General features: G+C 34.9%; 2 protein-coding genes across 2 annotated transcripts; both read left to right on the forward strand.

Annotated features, from left to right (window-relative positions):
* Positions 1-213: 213 nt before the first annotated feature.
* LOC145608365 (OVARIAN TUMOR DOMAIN-containing deubiquitinating enzyme 4-like) lies at positions 214-5,796 on the forward strand. The gene is made up of 6 exons (XM_081663975.1): positions 214-408; positions 1,955-2,647; positions 3,325-3,446; positions 4,019-4,059; positions 4,780-4,878; positions 5,001-5,796. Exons 2-6 carry the CDS (start codon positions 2,044-2,046, stop codon positions 5,170-5,172), a joined length of 1,038 nt encoding a protein of 345 aa, XP_081520101.1. The 5' UTR covers positions 214-408; positions 1,955-2,043; the 3' UTR covers positions 5,173-5,796.
* Positions 5,797-8,875: 3,079 nt separating this feature from the next.
* On the forward strand, positions 8,876-14,456 carry LOC145608673 (receptor protein kinase-like protein ZAR1). Its single transcript, XM_081664279.1, has 2 exons — positions 8,876-10,403; positions 13,475-14,456. Exons 1-2 carry the CDS (start codon positions 9,047-9,049, stop codon positions 14,107-14,109), a joined length of 1,992 nt encoding a protein of 663 aa, XP_081520405.1. The 5' UTR covers positions 8,876-9,046; the 3' UTR covers positions 14,110-14,456.
* Positions 14,457-19,084: the final 4,628 nt, after the last annotated feature.

Consider the following 19,084-nt stretch of genomic DNA (forward strand, 5'->3'; position numbering starts at 1 on the left):
CTAAAAAACAACTTAGAACATTGGAAAAATTTTGAAACATAAGTAGAAAAAAAATTTAGAACATAGGAAAAAGTTTAGAATATAAGAAAGAATTCTTATATAAGAAAGGGTTCTTATATAAGGAGGGGTTCTTACCGGATCCCTCCCACGTATATATATATATATTTCATTGCAAGTCCTAACGGTCTATTCCACCGTATAGTAAAGGCGGTGAATAGTTTAGGTGGGTTGAATACTTAATGGTGTGTTGATAACATCAAAAACCATCCAACCTCTGGCACCTTCTCCAATAATCACCTTCATTCGTGCGACACATTCAACAATCAATTACTTGCTCAGCAATCCGCCATTGATGATGACCTCATCAAGCTACCTCTGAAATCTTCTTCTTTCTGCAAAGATACCCAGGTATTCCTTGCCTCCCTTTCTCCCATTTCTTTATTTCCGGTGCTACATTTACATTATTCTATATTACTTTCTAGAACTTTCATGGCTTAATCTCCTAAATTGAAAATTTAAAAACAATTTCATTCAATTTGACGACTCCAATGTAGCGAAATTCATGTTTTATTTGAATTTAATCTCCTCCTGTAAGCTTTAATTTAATTTTTTTTTTTTCCTAATATATTTAGCGTTATTCATTATCTTGTTTTTGGAATCTAATTGATTGTATATTTGTATCTATAATTATTAATTTAGCCCTTTTAGTTTTATCTTCCCTATTTGTTCAATTGAATTTAGAATATTTTGTCAATTTTTAAAAATGATTTACATAGCTTTATTTTGTTTGTTCAATTGAATTTGAATTCGTGTTGTCTGTCATTTATATATTGATCTTAAAACTTATATTTGATTCAAATCAAAGGGGTTTTCGACTTTTCTGCATCAATGTCTTGTTTAAATTATGTAGTTTACCATATTCTAAGATAAATTTTCAGCTTAAGATAAATTTTCAGCTTAGAAATGTTAGGATTTCTATAACAAGTTTAAGGGGGTGTTTGGTTAGGAGCTTTTTGGAGCAAAAAGGGCTAATTGCCAAACAGGGCCTAAGGAAACACGAGAAGTTTGATAGTTATGTAAACATGGAACATTTGTGACACCATAGAAATGATAACTGGCATTAGTCGTATTTAATTTCTTTTTTTTTGTTGTTGAGCGAGCCACAAAGGGCGGTGACTAGACATGATTTTGGTCACCTCCCACCTAGATATTTACCAATTAAGATAATTGACATACTCGTAGTCATCAATAGCATAAATACGGAGTAATTGATACTAGATATGTGTTTCACACTTTGAGGAAAGTGCCTATTCTTCAGATGATTAGAATAGAATCATTAGATATTAACAATTTTGCTGCTGGTAGATTTAGCAAGTTTATTCCATATCTGAAATAGTTCTTTACTACATTGATCAAGGCAATGCAGAGTACAATTCTTAGCTACACTCTCTTTTCCGGTTTTCCCCTCATTGAGTGAATTGTGTAGCATGAATGGTTGCTGTTCCTATTTCTTATTAATGACCTTTCACAGATTTGTGTGATACACTGTCTTATTGTCTTCCTCAGATTTAGTTTTCTTCTTCAACTTTAAATGATAGTTGCATTTAGTATTTTGGATACTATGTATGTCCTGTGCAATCGGCATGTCGGCCTTTTTAAAACTGTGTGCTGAAAACTATTGTATATTCAGCTTGTTGTCTGGTTTAGTGTTCAGTTAGCTCTAAAATTCTAGTTTTCTGAACCTAATGTTGATTTTACATTCTAACAAAGTCCTCATAGAAGCTGCATCAAGTCATGATTTGTATATGAAGGCTTACTGAGTTGGTTAGGTCATTATCACCTGACTTAAATTATAAATTCAATTTTTTTTCAGAGGGTGAAATGAGAAGATAAGTACTCAGGGGTAAAAATAGTTACACTTTCATCTCATGAGCTATTTTATGCTGATGGTCAGGTGGCATTCATTATGCGGTGTTTCTGGTGTTAAGTACTTAAAGTTGCTCTGGAATACGTAAACTTGAGGAGAATTAGCAAGGCCTTAGAATGATGATAGTTTGCTCTCCTATCAAGACGTGCACCAAAAATGTGCTTCCTATTAGTGGGTGTTTTCAAAAGCAGATGAGAGGCCATGTTCATAATATGGGATCCCCCACTGCATCCAGTTCATGCTGTCTCATTTTGAAACAAGGAATCTCCAGAATAAGATATTCTCGAATTTTTGTCTCCAGACAGTCATTATGGTTTTCCAATTGTAGCTTCCGTGTTTTTCAATGGATTCAGTGCAAATCTGGTGTATCCAGTAAGAAGGGATCATGTCCTTTATTAACGGCTAGAAGTTCAGCAAATGCTAGAAATTCTCAAGAGACATCAATTGGTTTCTCATCCTGGCCTCAAGATGCTAGTGTAAACATTTTTGTGCCAAAAAGAAGACTGCTGTCTGATTTCAAATTAAAAGTTGGACCATTTTCTTGGTCAAAGGGATTTGGTGGTGTCGGTTTGATCTCTGGATTACTAGTTTGTTATTCAGCTTCAAATCCAGTGCATGCTGAAGCTTCAGAGGAAACAGGAGACAAAAAGGAATGCACAAATCCATCAACTGATCATGTTTCCCATGGAAAGAAAGTGCACACCGATTACTCTGTCATAGGTATGACAGTATATGATGACTTACTTCTGTTTCAATTATATCTAATTGCAAACACCAGATCCTCTAATACTTCCTAAAATTCTTGAACTTGGTAAAACTTTGCAGGCATAAAAGATATCAAAGAAGCATCTAATATTTAGTCTACCCACATTTACAATTATTATTCATATGCATTTTGTGGCAAGTAATAAAAGAAAGTTTTGTTAATTTTATAGGATGGGGAGAGTAGTTTGATAGCTTTAACGCAGACTGTAAAGAGACATGTATGTCTTCCTGAAACTTTTATTTGATAGCTGATATAAGTTGGAAAATGACTATTCTGTGTGCTGTTTGTGATGGAGAAGATTTATACCTCTCTCCCATTCTAATCATTGCTTTGTTCAACCTCTGTTCTACAATGTTTATAATATGTCCCATTTTTGGCAAAGCTTACTAATTATATTGCTTCTATTTTAAAATAATACATTGTGTTACAAAGGGGGAAAATCAATATTGGATATTTCTTCAAAATCTATTTTTGTAAGAGTTTAATCATCTTTATGAATATGTAAAAGTAAATAATTAATGGTCAAGGTTGTAACTTGAACTCCATAACAGACATGGAGAGTATTTATATGCTTTGTGCTGGAATATTTCTTTAGCATGGCCACCATGATTATTCACTGCTTGTGGTGCAGGAATACCTGGAGATGGAAGATGTTTATTTCGTTCTGTTGCTCATGGGGCTTGTTTAAGGCGTGGCAAACCTGCTCCAAATGAAGGCCTTCAGAAACAATTAGCTGACGAGTTGCGGACTATGGTACGTCAGTCTATGAGTATGGAGATTCATGAGTCATGACCAACTGTCTATGTATTTAGTTTCTATTTAACAGGATTAAACTGAAAAAAAATCATCAGTGTTTATAACATTTTACATTATTGAAGATAACCTCACCTAGACTGTTATTTCAAATTTCCAATTATACTTCTTGCAAATCCTTGAACCCTCAGGCTACAATTCCAGATAAATACACATGTACATGTGGTAGAATCAAAATTTGTGTTGATTCTTTACATCTCAAAAGGCTCCATATTATTTTCTGAATGATGTCTGCCACCCACGAGTGATTGTAATGATGTAGTTTCATTTTTTTAAATCTTATATTTCTATTTGATCTCTAAGATACGAAATTGCCTCAGTTGAGTTTAGTTTACCATGGCTAACCTCTCTTTTGCTATGACTTTAGATATCATAAATGATTTAACACTTAGAATGCATGTTCATACATGACACCAGAATCTTGCTTTAGCTCAGCCAATATCATGTCCTGGTAGCAATGTAGCATAATCAAACATGAAATTGCTCATATGTGAATAACATGATGGTTTCAGGTTGCAGATGAATTTATTAGAAGGCGACAAGAAACTGAGTGGTAAGCATTCTTTATCATCCCCATTTATCTCAGAGTAAGGGGCAGTTCCTCTTCTGTAGTTCCTCTGTTTCTGGTCATTCTGGTAGATTGTCTAGGGTAATGGGGCCCAAAGGAGCTAAAAATACAAGAATTCAAATTTCTAGTAGCCAACTTCATTTTCTTGTTACTTACTCTAGGTGATTGATTGTAGCCTCATTAGGCTAATTGTGCTGTAGTTGTCAGTAGATCGGTGCTTAATTAATCAACGGAATTGCTTAAATTTTATGAAAATGTTATTCATCAATGGTACACTAGTATATGTGTTCTTTTGCTTTGTACCATAATGAAGTGAAACAATTGAAGTCTACTTAGAAACTTCTCTGTTTACCCAGGGGTAATGTATTGGTATCCTCTCCCTCCATTCCAACTCCAAGAATAAAAGTAACTTTGCCCTGGGTGGAGGTCTTTTGTAAGTGTCGAAGGAGAAAAAGTTGATGTAGCTGTATTTATATATATATATACACACTTGCCAGAATAATATTATACATAGTAGTTGGTTAAAGAAAAATGCATAGGAGATTCTTCTGTTGTTCTGTATTACACTATTACTTCATGTTTTTTCCCTCTTTACTTGCCATTTTGCATAATAATCACTTGGATTTTTCAAAGTTGTTATTCTTTGTTTACGAACTAAGGTTCTGGCCAAAGTGAAAGTTCTTAATGGTATCATGATGACAACAGGTTTATTGAAGGTGATTTTGACACTTATGTTTCACAAATAAGGAAGCAACATGTATGGGGAGGTGAGCCTGAGTTGCTTATGCTCTCCCATGTGTTAAGGTATGATTCTTATTGTGATATTGATGGAGAGTGTTGCTTTAATGTTTTTCTGTGTAATATAATCATTCTTTGCTGCAAATCAGTGCATTAAGGACTTTAACCCTTAGATTTATCTACCGCAGGATGCCTATTACAGTTTATATGCGTGATGACAAATATAACGGACTGATACCCATTGCTGAGTATGGCCAGGAATATGGCAAAGACAACCCAATACAAGTTCTATATCATGGTTATGGTCATTATGATGCATTACTAATACCTGGAAAGAAAGGTACCAAATCTAGGTTGTAGCTTCTTTTCTATCGATGACTACTGAAGCTGCCAATTGCAAGACCACAGACAAGATGGAATTATTTGTCTGTCTGTCGTGGAGCCACTTAGATTAACTAAAGATTTCCTGTATTGACTTGCTGGTGATGTAGCATATGGAGCTTAAGATGGGTAGTTATAATCTCCAAGCACTGGTCACTGGTGAGATATATTCATATATTCTTCCTTTGTTTCAACTACTTTCGACTACAGAGTACTATATGAATATTGAGAATAGAATTTGGAGTCTAAATCATTTCCGTGGTTACTGTAAAAATTCTGGTTTTTATTTTTACTCGTATTTTAGTTTTTTACCACTATAAAGTCTGAGTCAATGTGCTTTGTTGCATCAATTACAATCATGGTGTTTGTGGTGTCTCAAGATCATTTAGTATTATTTAAGGCACTTAGCCTAAGGTTGATTCTAAAATTTGAAGTTTTAGACTTTAACTTGTTTTTCTCGTTGATAAAGTTGCTTTAGCCTTTGGCGGTTGTAAATAGTTCAAAGCATAACCATTATGAAGTGGAGTATGATGTCGTACTCTGTCCCTTAATGATTGTCACATTATTAATTTTCACTTTATTAAGAGTTGTATTGGGCAATTAGGTTTTTATTGAAGTTGGGAGTGGTTTGCTATGATTTCCAAGTTTCTAAGTCTTATTTTAAATGAACACCTGATATTCTAGCTGCAAATTGCTCCACCGTCTCTGTATACTTCGTTCTTCTCTGTTATTAAGAATTCATTTTTAAGGAATTAAGATCGAAATCTTCTAATATTACAACTATCCTTCACTATTTAAATTTTCACATCTACTTCGTATGTTATGTGCTTATGTCAATGTACTGTAGTATTTTTACGTGATTCAGAATCATTCTAAAAGTATGATCACTACTTTGAAGTTTGAACACCCTAAAATGGCAATAGTGGTTTTTTAGTCACATCAGATCATTCCACATTTCCACAACATGTCATAACCACCATTTGTCTGCCTATTTATCATTGTAGTGATAGAAAATGTTGTGTATAGTATTCTCTAATCAATTAGTATATGACCCCCGCCATCATATTTAAACTCACTCATGTCCTCGCCAATTCTAATGTGGGGTATTCTTACTTTATAAGATCTTTTTGACAAGAGAAGAACTTCATGAGACTCCCCAGTCCCCATGGTTTTGTTATTAATTTTTTTGGTAAGTGATTATGAAAGTTTACATTTTGAAATTTGCATCGAGTTAATTTCAAAGTTATTGTAGCATATACAAGCAGTAAAATAGCTACAATTGACCTTGTTTGACAATCGACTGTTGATTGTTAGACTTAGTTTGACCGACTGTTAATGTTGGTTATTTGACTTTTGATAATCATATGTTTAGTAAAATCACTGTGTCTGTAACTATGCAAAATGACCTTTTGGAACATTATTATGTTCAACTAGAAGTGATTTAATCATTGAAATTTTATCTACTCATTTTGGTTTATAGGATTCCTTTTGTTGTCAATAGAGATTAGAGATAAAATTAGTGGTACCAATTATAGGGAGTAGACCGTTTATGATCCGTGAGTAGAAGTTAACCATAAAGGGCAAACAGCCAAAGAGACACAATAATCTCTACTTTTTGGTGCGTTGAGTTTAGCAAAAAGTTGATTTAGGTGGAACCTGGAAAAGACGACTCACACTCACATGTCTATACTCCTTCATTTATTTGATCTTGACAGCTTTTTCCCTAATAAGGCCACTATTCTAGAAAAGGAGTTGACGCTATCATCACTTGTTTGGAGACTTTGGACCTATATTGGTGACAAATTTGTTTATTCAATTCAAATTGTTAATTTTAGATCCAAACAAATTTAAATTGTCCCAACCCCATGCATTAGGAAATACAAGTAGGAAGTGATTTGTCTCACTTAAACAATTTTTGTTTTTTAAAATCTTGATTGTATGATAATGATGTTATGAATTAGGTGGTGTTGTATTTGACTTATGTTTAACTAATCAACGATATAACATATAATCAAAAATTGATAATTGAAATAAACAAGAAATGCAAGGATTTACGTAACTCGACCTGTTAGACTTAGTGCTTAGTAGTTGTAATGAGAAAATCATAAAGATAAGATACAGAGTACAAAACTGGGATGAAAAACGAAATTAAACATATTCAAGCGAAAGTGTAGTAAAAAGGCAACAGAGCGATCTATTAGAGTATTAGCCATATCCTCATAAGCCTCATCATCAAGGTTTAATGACATTAATGTTTTACAATTTCATAATTATAGAAAAGAAGTCTTCTAATTCAAATTATTTTCCTTTTTCTGAATTAATATCTTAAAGTATAAACTAGAACAATATATGACTAGTGAGACTCTTAGGGCCTGTTCTCTTTAGCTTATTTTTAATTCAATTCAGTTTAGTTCTTAATTTTCTTCTTTCATAAAATATTCAATTTAGTTCAGTTCAGTTCAATTCAGCTCCAATAAATTCAATTCAGTTCAGTTCAACTCAGTTCAGTCAATCAGAACAAGCCCTTAGTTATATATGACTAGAACGATATGCTACATCTTTCAAAATAAAAGAACAATATGCTACATTAATTTCCTTAGTAACAACTCAATTTAATTAGAAAGACTAAGTTAAATCATCTATCAAGCCCATAGTCTTGCTCACATTTCAGTCAAAACTCGTTCAAGCTCGAAAAATCTAATGATTAGAAGTACATATGTGCATGTATATAAAACTCATTAGTATTATATATTACGGGCATGTTCACATTTACTGAACTGAAATGAGGTGAGCAAAAATGAATATTTTATGAGAGAAGAAAATTAAGAGTTGAACTGAACTAAACTGAATTGTAATTAAGCTGAAGTGAACAGGCTTGACATTATAACATCACATGCATGCACTGAAAATTGGAAAAACATTTCATATACGAAGTTTAATAAGTGAATGCATTAAAAATTGAAAGAAATCAATTTATTAAGCCCAATTGAAGCTCATTTATGCTAAACCTTAAACTTTAAATGCAAAAAGCGTATTTGTGAACAAAGCTTGAATAAATCAAACTTTAGCTAAACAAGTCAACCTGGAACAAGATGTTTAAAAACTCATATCTATTTGAGATATCTTAAACACTAAAATTCTTTACAAGCTAAGCTCAAAAGATCAAAACTCAGCTCAGTTGGATAGTCATTTGCAACCTTATTCATAAGATCAGACTAAAAACAATGTTCGAAAATAAATAAACTACTCCATTCTTCTTAATCCATATAATAAACAGAGCAATTTTTTTTTTTTTTTTTTGTGTGTGTGTTTAAACTTTAAAGAGCCATAAGAGCAGGTGATAATCGATCCCAAAATCTCTTAGAACCATTCGAGAGGAGAGCTCTAAGTCTCTAACCACTTGACTCTCATGAATAGAGCAAAAGTTAAATCCTCCATACTCCGTATAGTTTAATGAAGAAGTATTTTGGACCAAATAGTCAAACACACCCATAACTCCATTAAGGCATAAGTCTCCCTCCACTTGGTAGGAAGAGAAATTCAAAAAAGAAGCATACGCTCAAACATGTGCTATATGCAATATTAGTACACAATATAATGGCCCCTCTTCTCGAAACCAACACTCCACAACAAACACCACCTAAACACAACATCGATACCAACAACAATCTCCACACTTTAAACACCTTTCAATTCAAATCCTAGTAATGCTTCTCTTTCGTCCAATTCTTTGGCCTCTTCTCCTCCTTCACTCCTCTGCAACTCCCCCTTCTTCTTCCTCTGCTCCTGCAACACCTCGTTGCTTTCTTCTTCTTCCGCCATTTTTGATCCCCAAAAACCTCCATTTTCAGCCATGAATACCCCCACATTTTTCACCCTTTTTCTCCTCTTTAACCTCTCGTTTTCTCTCTCCTCTTCCCTCAACTCCGACGGTCTCTCCCTCCTCGCACTCAAATCCGCCATTACTTCCGACCCAACTCGCTCCCTCTCCTCCTGGTCCGAATCCGACCCGGACCCATGTCACTGGGTCGGAGTCCGCTGCAATGGCGACCGAGTCACTGACGTCACTCTCTCCAACAAAGCGTTAACTGGATATCTCCCTTCTGAACTCGGCGCCATTCTCTCTCTTCGTCGTCTTTCTCTCTCCTACAACAACTTCTCCAGTACTATCCCACCTCGTCTCTTCAATGCTACTTCTCTCACTTCCCTTGACCTCTCTCATAACTCACTCTCCGGCCCGATTCCGGCCCAAATCGAGTCTCTTACGGGCCTCCGATTCTTGGACCTTTCGTCAAATTTTCTCAATGGGTCGCTTCCTAGTGGGCTCAGTGAGTTGACGCTTCTAGAAGGGACGCTGAATTTGTCGTATAATCAGTTTTCCGGCGAAGTTCCGGCGAGTTTTGGAAGGTTTCCGGTGATGGTTAGCTTGGATCTCCGGCATAATAGTCTCACCGGAAAAATTCCTCAGGTGGGGTCGTTGCTAAATCAGGGGCCCACTGCGTTTGCTGGAAACCCTAATTTGTGTGGGTTTCCGTTGAGTTCGCCGTGCCCTGAAGCGCAAAACCCTAATGTGATTCCCGGAAACCCGGAAAATCCGGGTGATCCGAGAAACCCTAATTCGGGTAATGTGGAGAATGCAGAAAATGGGGGGAAGAAGACGATTTCAATTTCGTTGATTTTAGGGGTTTTTGCGGTTTTGATTGCTGGGGGTATTTTGGTCTTTTTGTTTGTTGTGAGGAAGAATTTGAGGGCGAGGGAGGGTAAAATGGGGAATTCCAGTGAGGAGAAGATGGGGAAAGGGGAGATGGTGAGTCACGTGAGGGTGGTGATGGGGGAGGAGGATGATGACGAAGGGCAAAATGGTAAATTCGTGGTGGTGGATGAGGAGGGGTTTGGGTTGGAATTAGAGGATTTGTTGAGGGCATCAGCTTATGTAGTGGGGAAGAGTAGGAGTGGGATAGTGTACAAAGTGGTGGTCGGTGGCGGTAAAGGATCGGGTGTGGTCCCCCCTACGGTTGTTGCCGTCAGGAGGTTAAGCGAGGCCGATGATGTCACGTGGCGGCTTCGGGATTTTGAGGCCGAGGTGGAGGCTATAAGTAAAGTTCAACATCCAAATATAGTAAGGTTCAGGGCATATTATTATGCACAAGATGAGAAGCTCTTGGTGTCTGATTTCATTCAGAATGGCAGCTTGCACACTGCATTGCATGGTATAATATCTCTTTCATTATTGTTATTGTGTTAATTAATGCTATCTAGTTTAAAATTCAAATTCTTAGAGTACTTTGTTTCTTAGTTTAATATAGATTGGTGAAATTATTTGTTTATGTTTGAAGACAAGGATGTAAGTTGTTGAGGTATCATTTAACACGAATTAAGATTTGAAAGTAGCGCATTTAATATTTTAATGGAATGATTTACCTCGTAAAATGAATTCTAACATGAATGGAAGAGCCTGCTCATGTGTAAAAACATGGTGACATGGGTTTAGATAGTATTATAATGATCAATCTGATGTTGAAATAGAAAATATTTTGGTATTACAGTAAGATGTTGCATTTGGCAGTGGTGTAAGTTGTGAGGTTGAATATGTACTTGTCAAGTTATTATTGTGGCAGCAGAAGAGGGTTAACAATAGTTCATAGGAGGCCTTTCCAGGTTGTGTTTGTCTAACAAACTACTCATAGTCTCATACTGTTGCCTGGAAAACGTAATATGAAATTCAAGAACTAAATCATAGACCTAGTATCTAGTGTTTTTAAAAAAGGTTCTTGGAGGCGATAAGAGTCCTTTAAAAGAGGCACATTTCTTGAAATTTAGGATTACTAGCTTCCATAAATTCGTATATTGCACGGGCTATAGACTTAATGATTTTGTTTAATTTTATTTATTTATGTGATGTTGTTCCTTGAAGTCTTTAGATAATTACTATGTCATCTATAGACTATAGTATTATTCGTACTAGCATTGCCACAATATAGTCACTTCTTACTAAATACAAGTAAATATAGTACTCATGATACATTAAATTAAAAGAAAATTAAATAATTATAAGCTTATGATAGATAGATAGATAGATAGATAGATAGATATTATTCAGCACTTCAAGCTCTTTTTAATAGTTGTACAATATTTGATTTTCGAATCAAGTAACAAAAGTTGGACAATTTACATACTGAAAAATTCTTAGGTGGCTCATGAAAGTTAAACTCTTATGTTACCTTTTTCTAAATACGGAGTACTATATATGTATTCAAACAGAACTATTTATTTTCAATTCAAAATTTAGTTTATAACATGGCAAGCCTATGTGACACTCTCCAAGCACTCGAAAGTTCATCTTTTATGTAGATAAATTTATGTAAAATCTGGTTGCATGTGTGACAATAATGCTATTTCTTTCTGTGCCTTTTTGTGCTTTGCGTGTCTCTGTATGCCTTAGCAAGTTAGCGTGCCTTTTCAAAAATTGCTATCATCTGTATTTGATTTATGGAATTTTTAAAGACTTTTTGCCGTGTGCATTTTAAGACATGTACAGTACAGAGTAAGTCCACCGATCAGTTGAGTTAAAAGTAAATGGTGAGGCTGGAGTTGCTAAAAATTGATTCTGGCAAAGTATTCTGATTAACAATAACAGTAGTGAACTAGCCTAGAATAGTTATCAATACCATTATAGTTAAGATTTAGCAGTGATTAGTCTAATTACTGTTTGAGTGCTCGACTAGTTGAGACATAAGATTCAAAACCAGTGGACACATTGTGAAAGATAGATAACAAGGTAGGAGACTATGAACCAATTTCTAATCAACCTTTAAGATTCGGAAAAGATAGTGATATTTCGTTCAATTTTAATGAGTTGGATGGTTTCATGTTGATATGGATAAATTATATAGTGATATTATCCTTCTGGTTGATGGCCTTTTCCAAATCTAAAACAAAGGAAAATCATCCTATCAAGGGTGGGGACACTTAAAATAAATATCTTCGAGACAATAGTCCCATTATTGAAGGTGGCCAAAGGTTCAAAACCAGAACTTTATAAGATCATAACTGTCTCCTTAAAAACATTACTGTGTTTGTCACCTTCCTTGTTGCTATTTGTACTGCACCATACTTTTAAACTGTAAAAATATGCAATAAACCACAAAAGTTGAAAGTTAGGAGACTTTGCCTCCTAGCCCTACAGGCCACACCACTCGGTCTACGATTTTACATTTTCTCATTTAAATGGATGAACATGCATGGGGAGTCTTGAACTAGTGAACTACGTAACATGGGGATTTTTGCTTGGAACCTGATGTATGGTTTGGGGGAGGGTCTTGGTAACCTGCCAAGCTAGCATGTGCTTTTATGTACAGTGATTGTAAACATAGGCTATATGTAGTGCGTGATATTGAGTCTCTGGCTTTCCTTTTAACTGAGGGGGTGGTGGGGTGGGAGAGTAGTGTTTGGGCCTTAGGAGTAGAGTTGACAAGAGGGGTACAACGGATTCCATCTCCTAGCATGGTTGGCCATTTGAAGAGGGGTACTGACATACAATAATGGGTGGAATGAGTTATTTTCTTCTGTGTTGCAGCTTGTGAGACATACCGAGTAAATTGCAGATCATGCTTTGGATAGTGTCTTCCTTTGTTTTCAAAGTAGCAGCTACTTGCTTACATGTTGATAATGGGCTAATGTATCTCTGTGCAGAATTGATTAAAATGGCCGGTTTTTATATAGTTGAAAGATTGTGACTGCTTTGGATGTATTTTTCTGACATTACATAGGAATCATTGATTAGATCTTGTGACATAGATGATTACCAACAAACATCTGATTTGTGTTGTTTCCCTGTGGCTATCTTGTTGATACATGTTTCTCTACTTTCACATACATAACACACTATATAATCTATTGCACTAACATATAGATCTTGTATTCCACCTGTACCGCCACATATTTAACTGTTAAAATATGTGATGCTACTGCATTACTGCATTATCATGTGATCATTTGTCTGAATGGCACTTTAAATGGCTCATTTTAAGTATTTTACAATATCTGTTCATGAGCTTTCTGGCAACAGTTTTCCCATACCCGCTGCCTCACTTTTTCTGCACTTGAGCTGAACAGCAATCTTCAATGTTTGATTCTATCTGTGTCAATCTAATATTTAAGGAGATTTTTCTGTAATCATAATCAGGCGCGATGCATGCGTGTCACTAGTCTTATCAATGCCATGACCTAAGCTGTGTGTGCTTCTATTTGCTAATTCTATGCTGGTGACTTGGTTTTGTAGGCGGATTCTCCAATGATTTGTCACCTTTATCATGGGCTTCAAGACTGAAAATCGCACAAGGCACTGCAAGGGGTTTGATGCATATTCATGAGTGCAGCCCGAGAAAATATGTTCATGGAAACATTAAATCATCCAAAATCCTACTTGACGAGGACCTTAATCCGTACATCTCTGGGTTTGGTATCAATCGTCTCCAATGTGGGCGTTCAAAATCAACAAACCCTTCGTTAAAAAGGCCCAGTTTAAGCCAATCTTTCTTGACTGGTTCCAAGGTCTTGGGTCCATCTGTGGTTGCCTATTCAGCCCCAGAGGTCCAAACTAATGGTGGAAAGCTCACCCAAAAATCAGATGTTTACTCATTCGGGATTGTACTGATGGAAATATTAACTGGTCAGCTACCAAGTGCAGGGCCTGACAACGATGAAAAGGGCTTAGAAAGCTTTGTGAGGAAGATATTTAGGGAAGAGAGACCTTTATCAGAGATCATAGATCCAGCTCTGCTGCATGAAGTTCATGCCAAGAAGCAGGTGTTGGCCACATTTCATATGGCTCTAAACTGCACAGAGCTGGACCCTGAGCTGAGGCCAAGGATGAGAACTGTTTCTGAGAGCCTTGATCGCCTCAAGTTTCAATGAGAAGGAAGATGGTAAATAATGTGTAAATGTTTGTTAGAAGCATTAGGTTGACTCAATTGATGTAGAGTATCTTTGCCTATCTTCAGTAGTGATATTTTGTAGTAGGATGCTGCCTTGTGTTGGTGTCTAAACTGGGAAGTGGGAAGAGTGTAGAATTTAGAAAGAACGATTTCGCTACATATGCTGCCTGGATTTTCTTTTTGCTTTGCTCTGAGGTTCAGAGGGTGCGTGGGAACCAACAGAAGTGGCTTGACTATTTTGTGACCTGTCTAGCTGATTGAATGACATTCGATGCTAACACGATTAATTTTTGAATCGATATTTAAACTTTTATTATTGGCTCCAATCTTAATAGAATATGGTCTAGTAGAGGGACTGTACAAACAATAGCTAATTGTGTTCTAGTTTTTCCAACTATATTTTATATTCCAAATGGTATACACTATAAACCTGTAACAGAGGAAATTTTAAGGTGAACCTTGTTTTTCCTGGGGTTGTTGAACTGTGATGGTAAGTTTTTGACTGGATGCAATAGGATGCTTTGGCAAACTGGTAACTTTCAAGAGTGGCTAACATGTGAAAGGTAAGGATAGAATTTATCAATTACTGTTTAATTTTTGTCACACCATTCCAACCTTGGTGCTCTCAGTGCATTGATAAATTTTATTACTACCTTGTTTACGTGGCGAACGTCAATTGGTCATTTCTCCTACGGAATAGCCGTAGCTTAAGGGCGAATGTAAACTAACTCGGTTGGAAGGCAGAACCCTAATGGGCTAGGTGATTAAAACGTATTTTCTACTAATGGATTTTGACAACAGTAGGGGTTAGGGAAGAGAGCTGAAGCTTTGCTTTGTCTTCACATATAGTGGCAGCTAACAAGAGATATGAAGAATGGAAAATGGATCCAATATTCAAGATCCATTGGGCTAACTCAATCAAATCCAGACTTTCTATTGGTATTTACTTAGGCCATATGATGTATTCAGTTTTCTTACTCTTTCACGGTCGCACATTCTTATGTTTAAAGAGCCACAAAAAACGGGTGATAAGAATTGATTCCAGAATCCCTGAAAATCGGGATAAAAGCTTTAACCACTTGAATTATCCCTCTTTCTCACAATCACACTTTGTCTCTATTTGTTCATACTTGTAATGAGTATTAACTTGCAACGCATATTATTATGTACTCAATAAACACCAATAACCAACAAAGCTTTTGATAAGTAAGCTACTCACTCGAATTACATGGGGAAACCTAAGTTTGATTTAAGCAAACTCAATTGAGAAGAATAAGTCAAAATGGTACAAATATGGTAGTGTAAAGTATAACTAGGAGTTATGCATTAAAATAGGGACTAAACTTAGGCTAAAGTTACAGTCAAGGAGTCAAGGGGCTAAATTTTTGAAGGAAAAAAATGGACACTTTTTAGATGGAACTATGGAAGATTGGAAGTTGTTAAATAATTTTTTTTTTTTTTTGTTTTTTTAAAAAAAACCAATTAGTTTCCTTGGAAATGTTTGCTCAAACTCTAGTAAAACCTTACATTATTCCCCACGAGTAATCTGAATAATCGTCACAAGTAAAATAAAAAAATAAGAAACAAATTAAGACAAAAAGCGAAAACGGAAACAAAGGAAAGTTTGAGCAAACATTTTGGCTGAAGGTTCAGCTTCCACAATTCTTTGTTATACGATTATAATTTCTCGTTTTATTAACATGAATGGGCATAATCAATCAATGATTTTCAAAAGTTATCGAGACAATGTTTCACCTCCAACTAGAATCGTTTTGACATATTTTTGGGCCTCAACTATCAGCTTAAGCTTTTGGTTGAGTTGATCCATTAACATGGTATCAAGAGCCAGCGTGACACAAAGGTCACGGGTTCGAATCTCATCCACCCCTCCTTTAAAGTGGAATTAATTCGCACCAGGTATGGGTGGACCTGTGTTGCTTCCACATTTCTAGCCCATAGGGCCTTTTCATGTGAGAGGGAGTGATAGAGTATAAAACATATTCCTAGGCCTTATTCTTCAATAATTATAAGACACAATCAACAATTACAAACGAAGAAAGTGCAATAAAATAACTATATACATTCTTTGGAAAATAAATTGACTATACATAGGGGTGATAGATGAGCAAAAAATCAGGGTACCTTGAATCAGAATTAAAACCTGTTAGAAACCGCAGGTTCCGGAACCTGTATAAGAGATTCCGGTTTCGGGTAGCAAATTGGAGAACATATTGTAACCTGTAACCTGATAAAAGTATCACTTAATTTCAAATTATACCCTAATTCTTACTTAGTTTTAAAATAATACTTGTAAGTATTAAATTACAATTATAAAAATAAAAATATTAAATTTGTTAGACTAGTCTATTATTATTAGTTTATTTTTTGCGAGTTGTAAACATTATAAATTAATGACTAACCAGTTTTTTTTAATTAAAAAAATCCGCAAAAAGTTAGTAAATACTCGTAAGAAAGAGAGTTGACAAGTGAGATAAAAATGACACTATGGGAATTAAATTAGGACAAATGGACAATGAGGGTATTTGTGTAAAAAAAACACATGCCAAATAAAGTAAGATTCTAGCGATAGGCACTTAATTTTGGTCACCCCAAAAAGGAATACAGACATGTAATAAAGGGACGGAGGGAGTATATTATAAGACAGGGTACCTAAATCGGAACAGGAACTTGTAGATTTCGATTCTGATTCCCAATTTGCAAGAACCTGTTCAATAAGTTCCGATTCCGATTTTCATTTTGAGAAACCTGTTGCAACAGGTTTTGATTTCGATTCTTGAAATTTTAACAGGGTACCCTATTATACTCACCCTTAAAGCCCTAGCTATACACACAAACTTAATCATAAAACCCAACAGATTTAATTTCACATAAAACCCAACAGATTTAATTTCACAGTTTGATACTGTATAAAGTGTAAATATAATTGAACATACAAAGCAATTTCCATAGGAATACGTAACTGTATCAAAGGCGGCGTTCAATGAGTGTACTACTCATTTATTGAACGTCAATTTATAGCCAACCATTTTTTTTTTAATTTCTTTATTTAATTATTGTTTTATCACGTATAAAGAGAAATGGACTATCACAATTTTACAGTACGTATTGAAAACGACGCGTATCCGATACTAGATCATTGCTTGTGATCCGGTGTGTGCGCACATCTCTCTCATTGTCACGGGGGTTAATCTTGTACCACCTCTATTTTAATTATCGGGTTAATCGTTAAAATGTGAATCAAAGAATTTTTTTACTCATTCTATAAATTTTATTCATTTAGGAAGCAATAAAATTATGACTAGTTAAATGAACGTAATGGATTATGTCAATTTTATTCATTCACATAACTATGAAAACGAAAAAAAATAAATAAATCATAGAAACCGTCATAACTCTAACTTGACCCGAACATCTAAGGGTCTGCTCTGATTGACTGAACTGAGCTGAACTGAATTTATTGGAACTGAACTAAAATGAATAATTTATAAGAGAAAGAAATTAAGATAAGAACTGAATTGAACTGAACTAAAAATAAGCTGAAGAGAACTAAAAGTACTTATACAAGTACTTACTCAATTTTTTTTAACCTTCCCATTTAAAATTCATGTGGTTATACTTATAATATTGTTAAGTTTATTACTAATTATATTTTCAAAACATCAATTTTTTTTTTATAAATTTTACTATTATAAAGAGAAGGTATTATGTCAGTCCGGATTGACGAATATAATATCCTCATTAGCGGGATGATATCCTCTATTGGCGGGATGATATCGTTTACTAATTAGATACTATTCTTTATTGGCTAGATGATAATTATACTGTCTGGATGATATCCTTTATTAGCTATTTGGTATCTTTTATTAGATGGATAATATTTTTACTGGCTAGATGATATTGTTTACTAACTTGATTATTTCTTTTATTGGTTATATAATATCCTTTATTGGCTGAATTGGACTTAATATTAAAAACGGAAGGAGTAATAGTAAAAGTTATAGGACCACTACAAATACAAACAATGAAAAAAAAAAAAGGGATGGAGTTTTTTTTTTTTTTTTTTTTTCTCATCATTAATATACTGATGTGCGGCAGCAAAATTACGAATGAGCGGTGGAACCCCGAATTATATGCCTTGAACGAAGAATCTGTCTTCATTACAAGACAATTTGCACACACTTATTTATGCCTCAATTAATACTCAAAAGTCTTCCGTAAAATACGGAAAGTTGAATTTGATGTTGTAACTTAGACTTGAGCTGCAATGGTCGGTTTTGAAATGGTCGACCCTGTTAAACCCAGCTTAGCTCTGTTCTACTGAGTATTAATAATCTGCTGACATTGCTCTGCTAAAATATGATATTCTCTGCTTTGCTTAGAAGTTAAAAAACAAAGTCTTACTCTTTATGTCGGTGGCCACTCAATGTAGCCAGCTATTATGGGGTTTACTTTGTCAAAGTTATAGAGGTTACCCGTTTAGTGTTATAGGAGTTACTCGGTTAGTGTCTTGCTCTAGGAGTGAGGCCAGTTGCGCACAAACGTGTTGTACATTTTTTTTTTTTGATGATTATAGAAGTGAAAATTGTTTGGAGGGTAGTCCCTAAAAAATGCATATAGTTGAAGGCTTGGGGATTTAGAGTACTATAGTGAATTGTTGATAGAGGAACTGTATACTCGTGCTAATGTATGACATATATTATACTATGCACCAAAAAATAATACGCGTAAAACAAAGTGAAATGTTAGTACGTACGTAGTGTTTAAAAAAAAAAGTGAAATGTTGGGGATTTTGAATGCTATAGTGAATTGCTGATAAAGGAATTGGATCGTATGTCGTATGTATATGTAAAAGAAAAGGAATTGTGTGGAAGTTATAATGTTATAGGGTTTTTTTTTTTAAAAAAAAAATAAATAAAAAAAGAGAAGTGGAAGTG

Source organism: Chenopodium album, chromosome 23 (assembly GCF_948465745.1).
Source record: "Chenopodium album chromosome 23, dcCheAlbu1.1, whole genome shotgun sequence".
NCBI lineage: Eukaryota > Viridiplantae > Streptophyta > Magnoliopsida > Caryophyllales > Amaranthaceae > Chenopodium > Chenopodium album.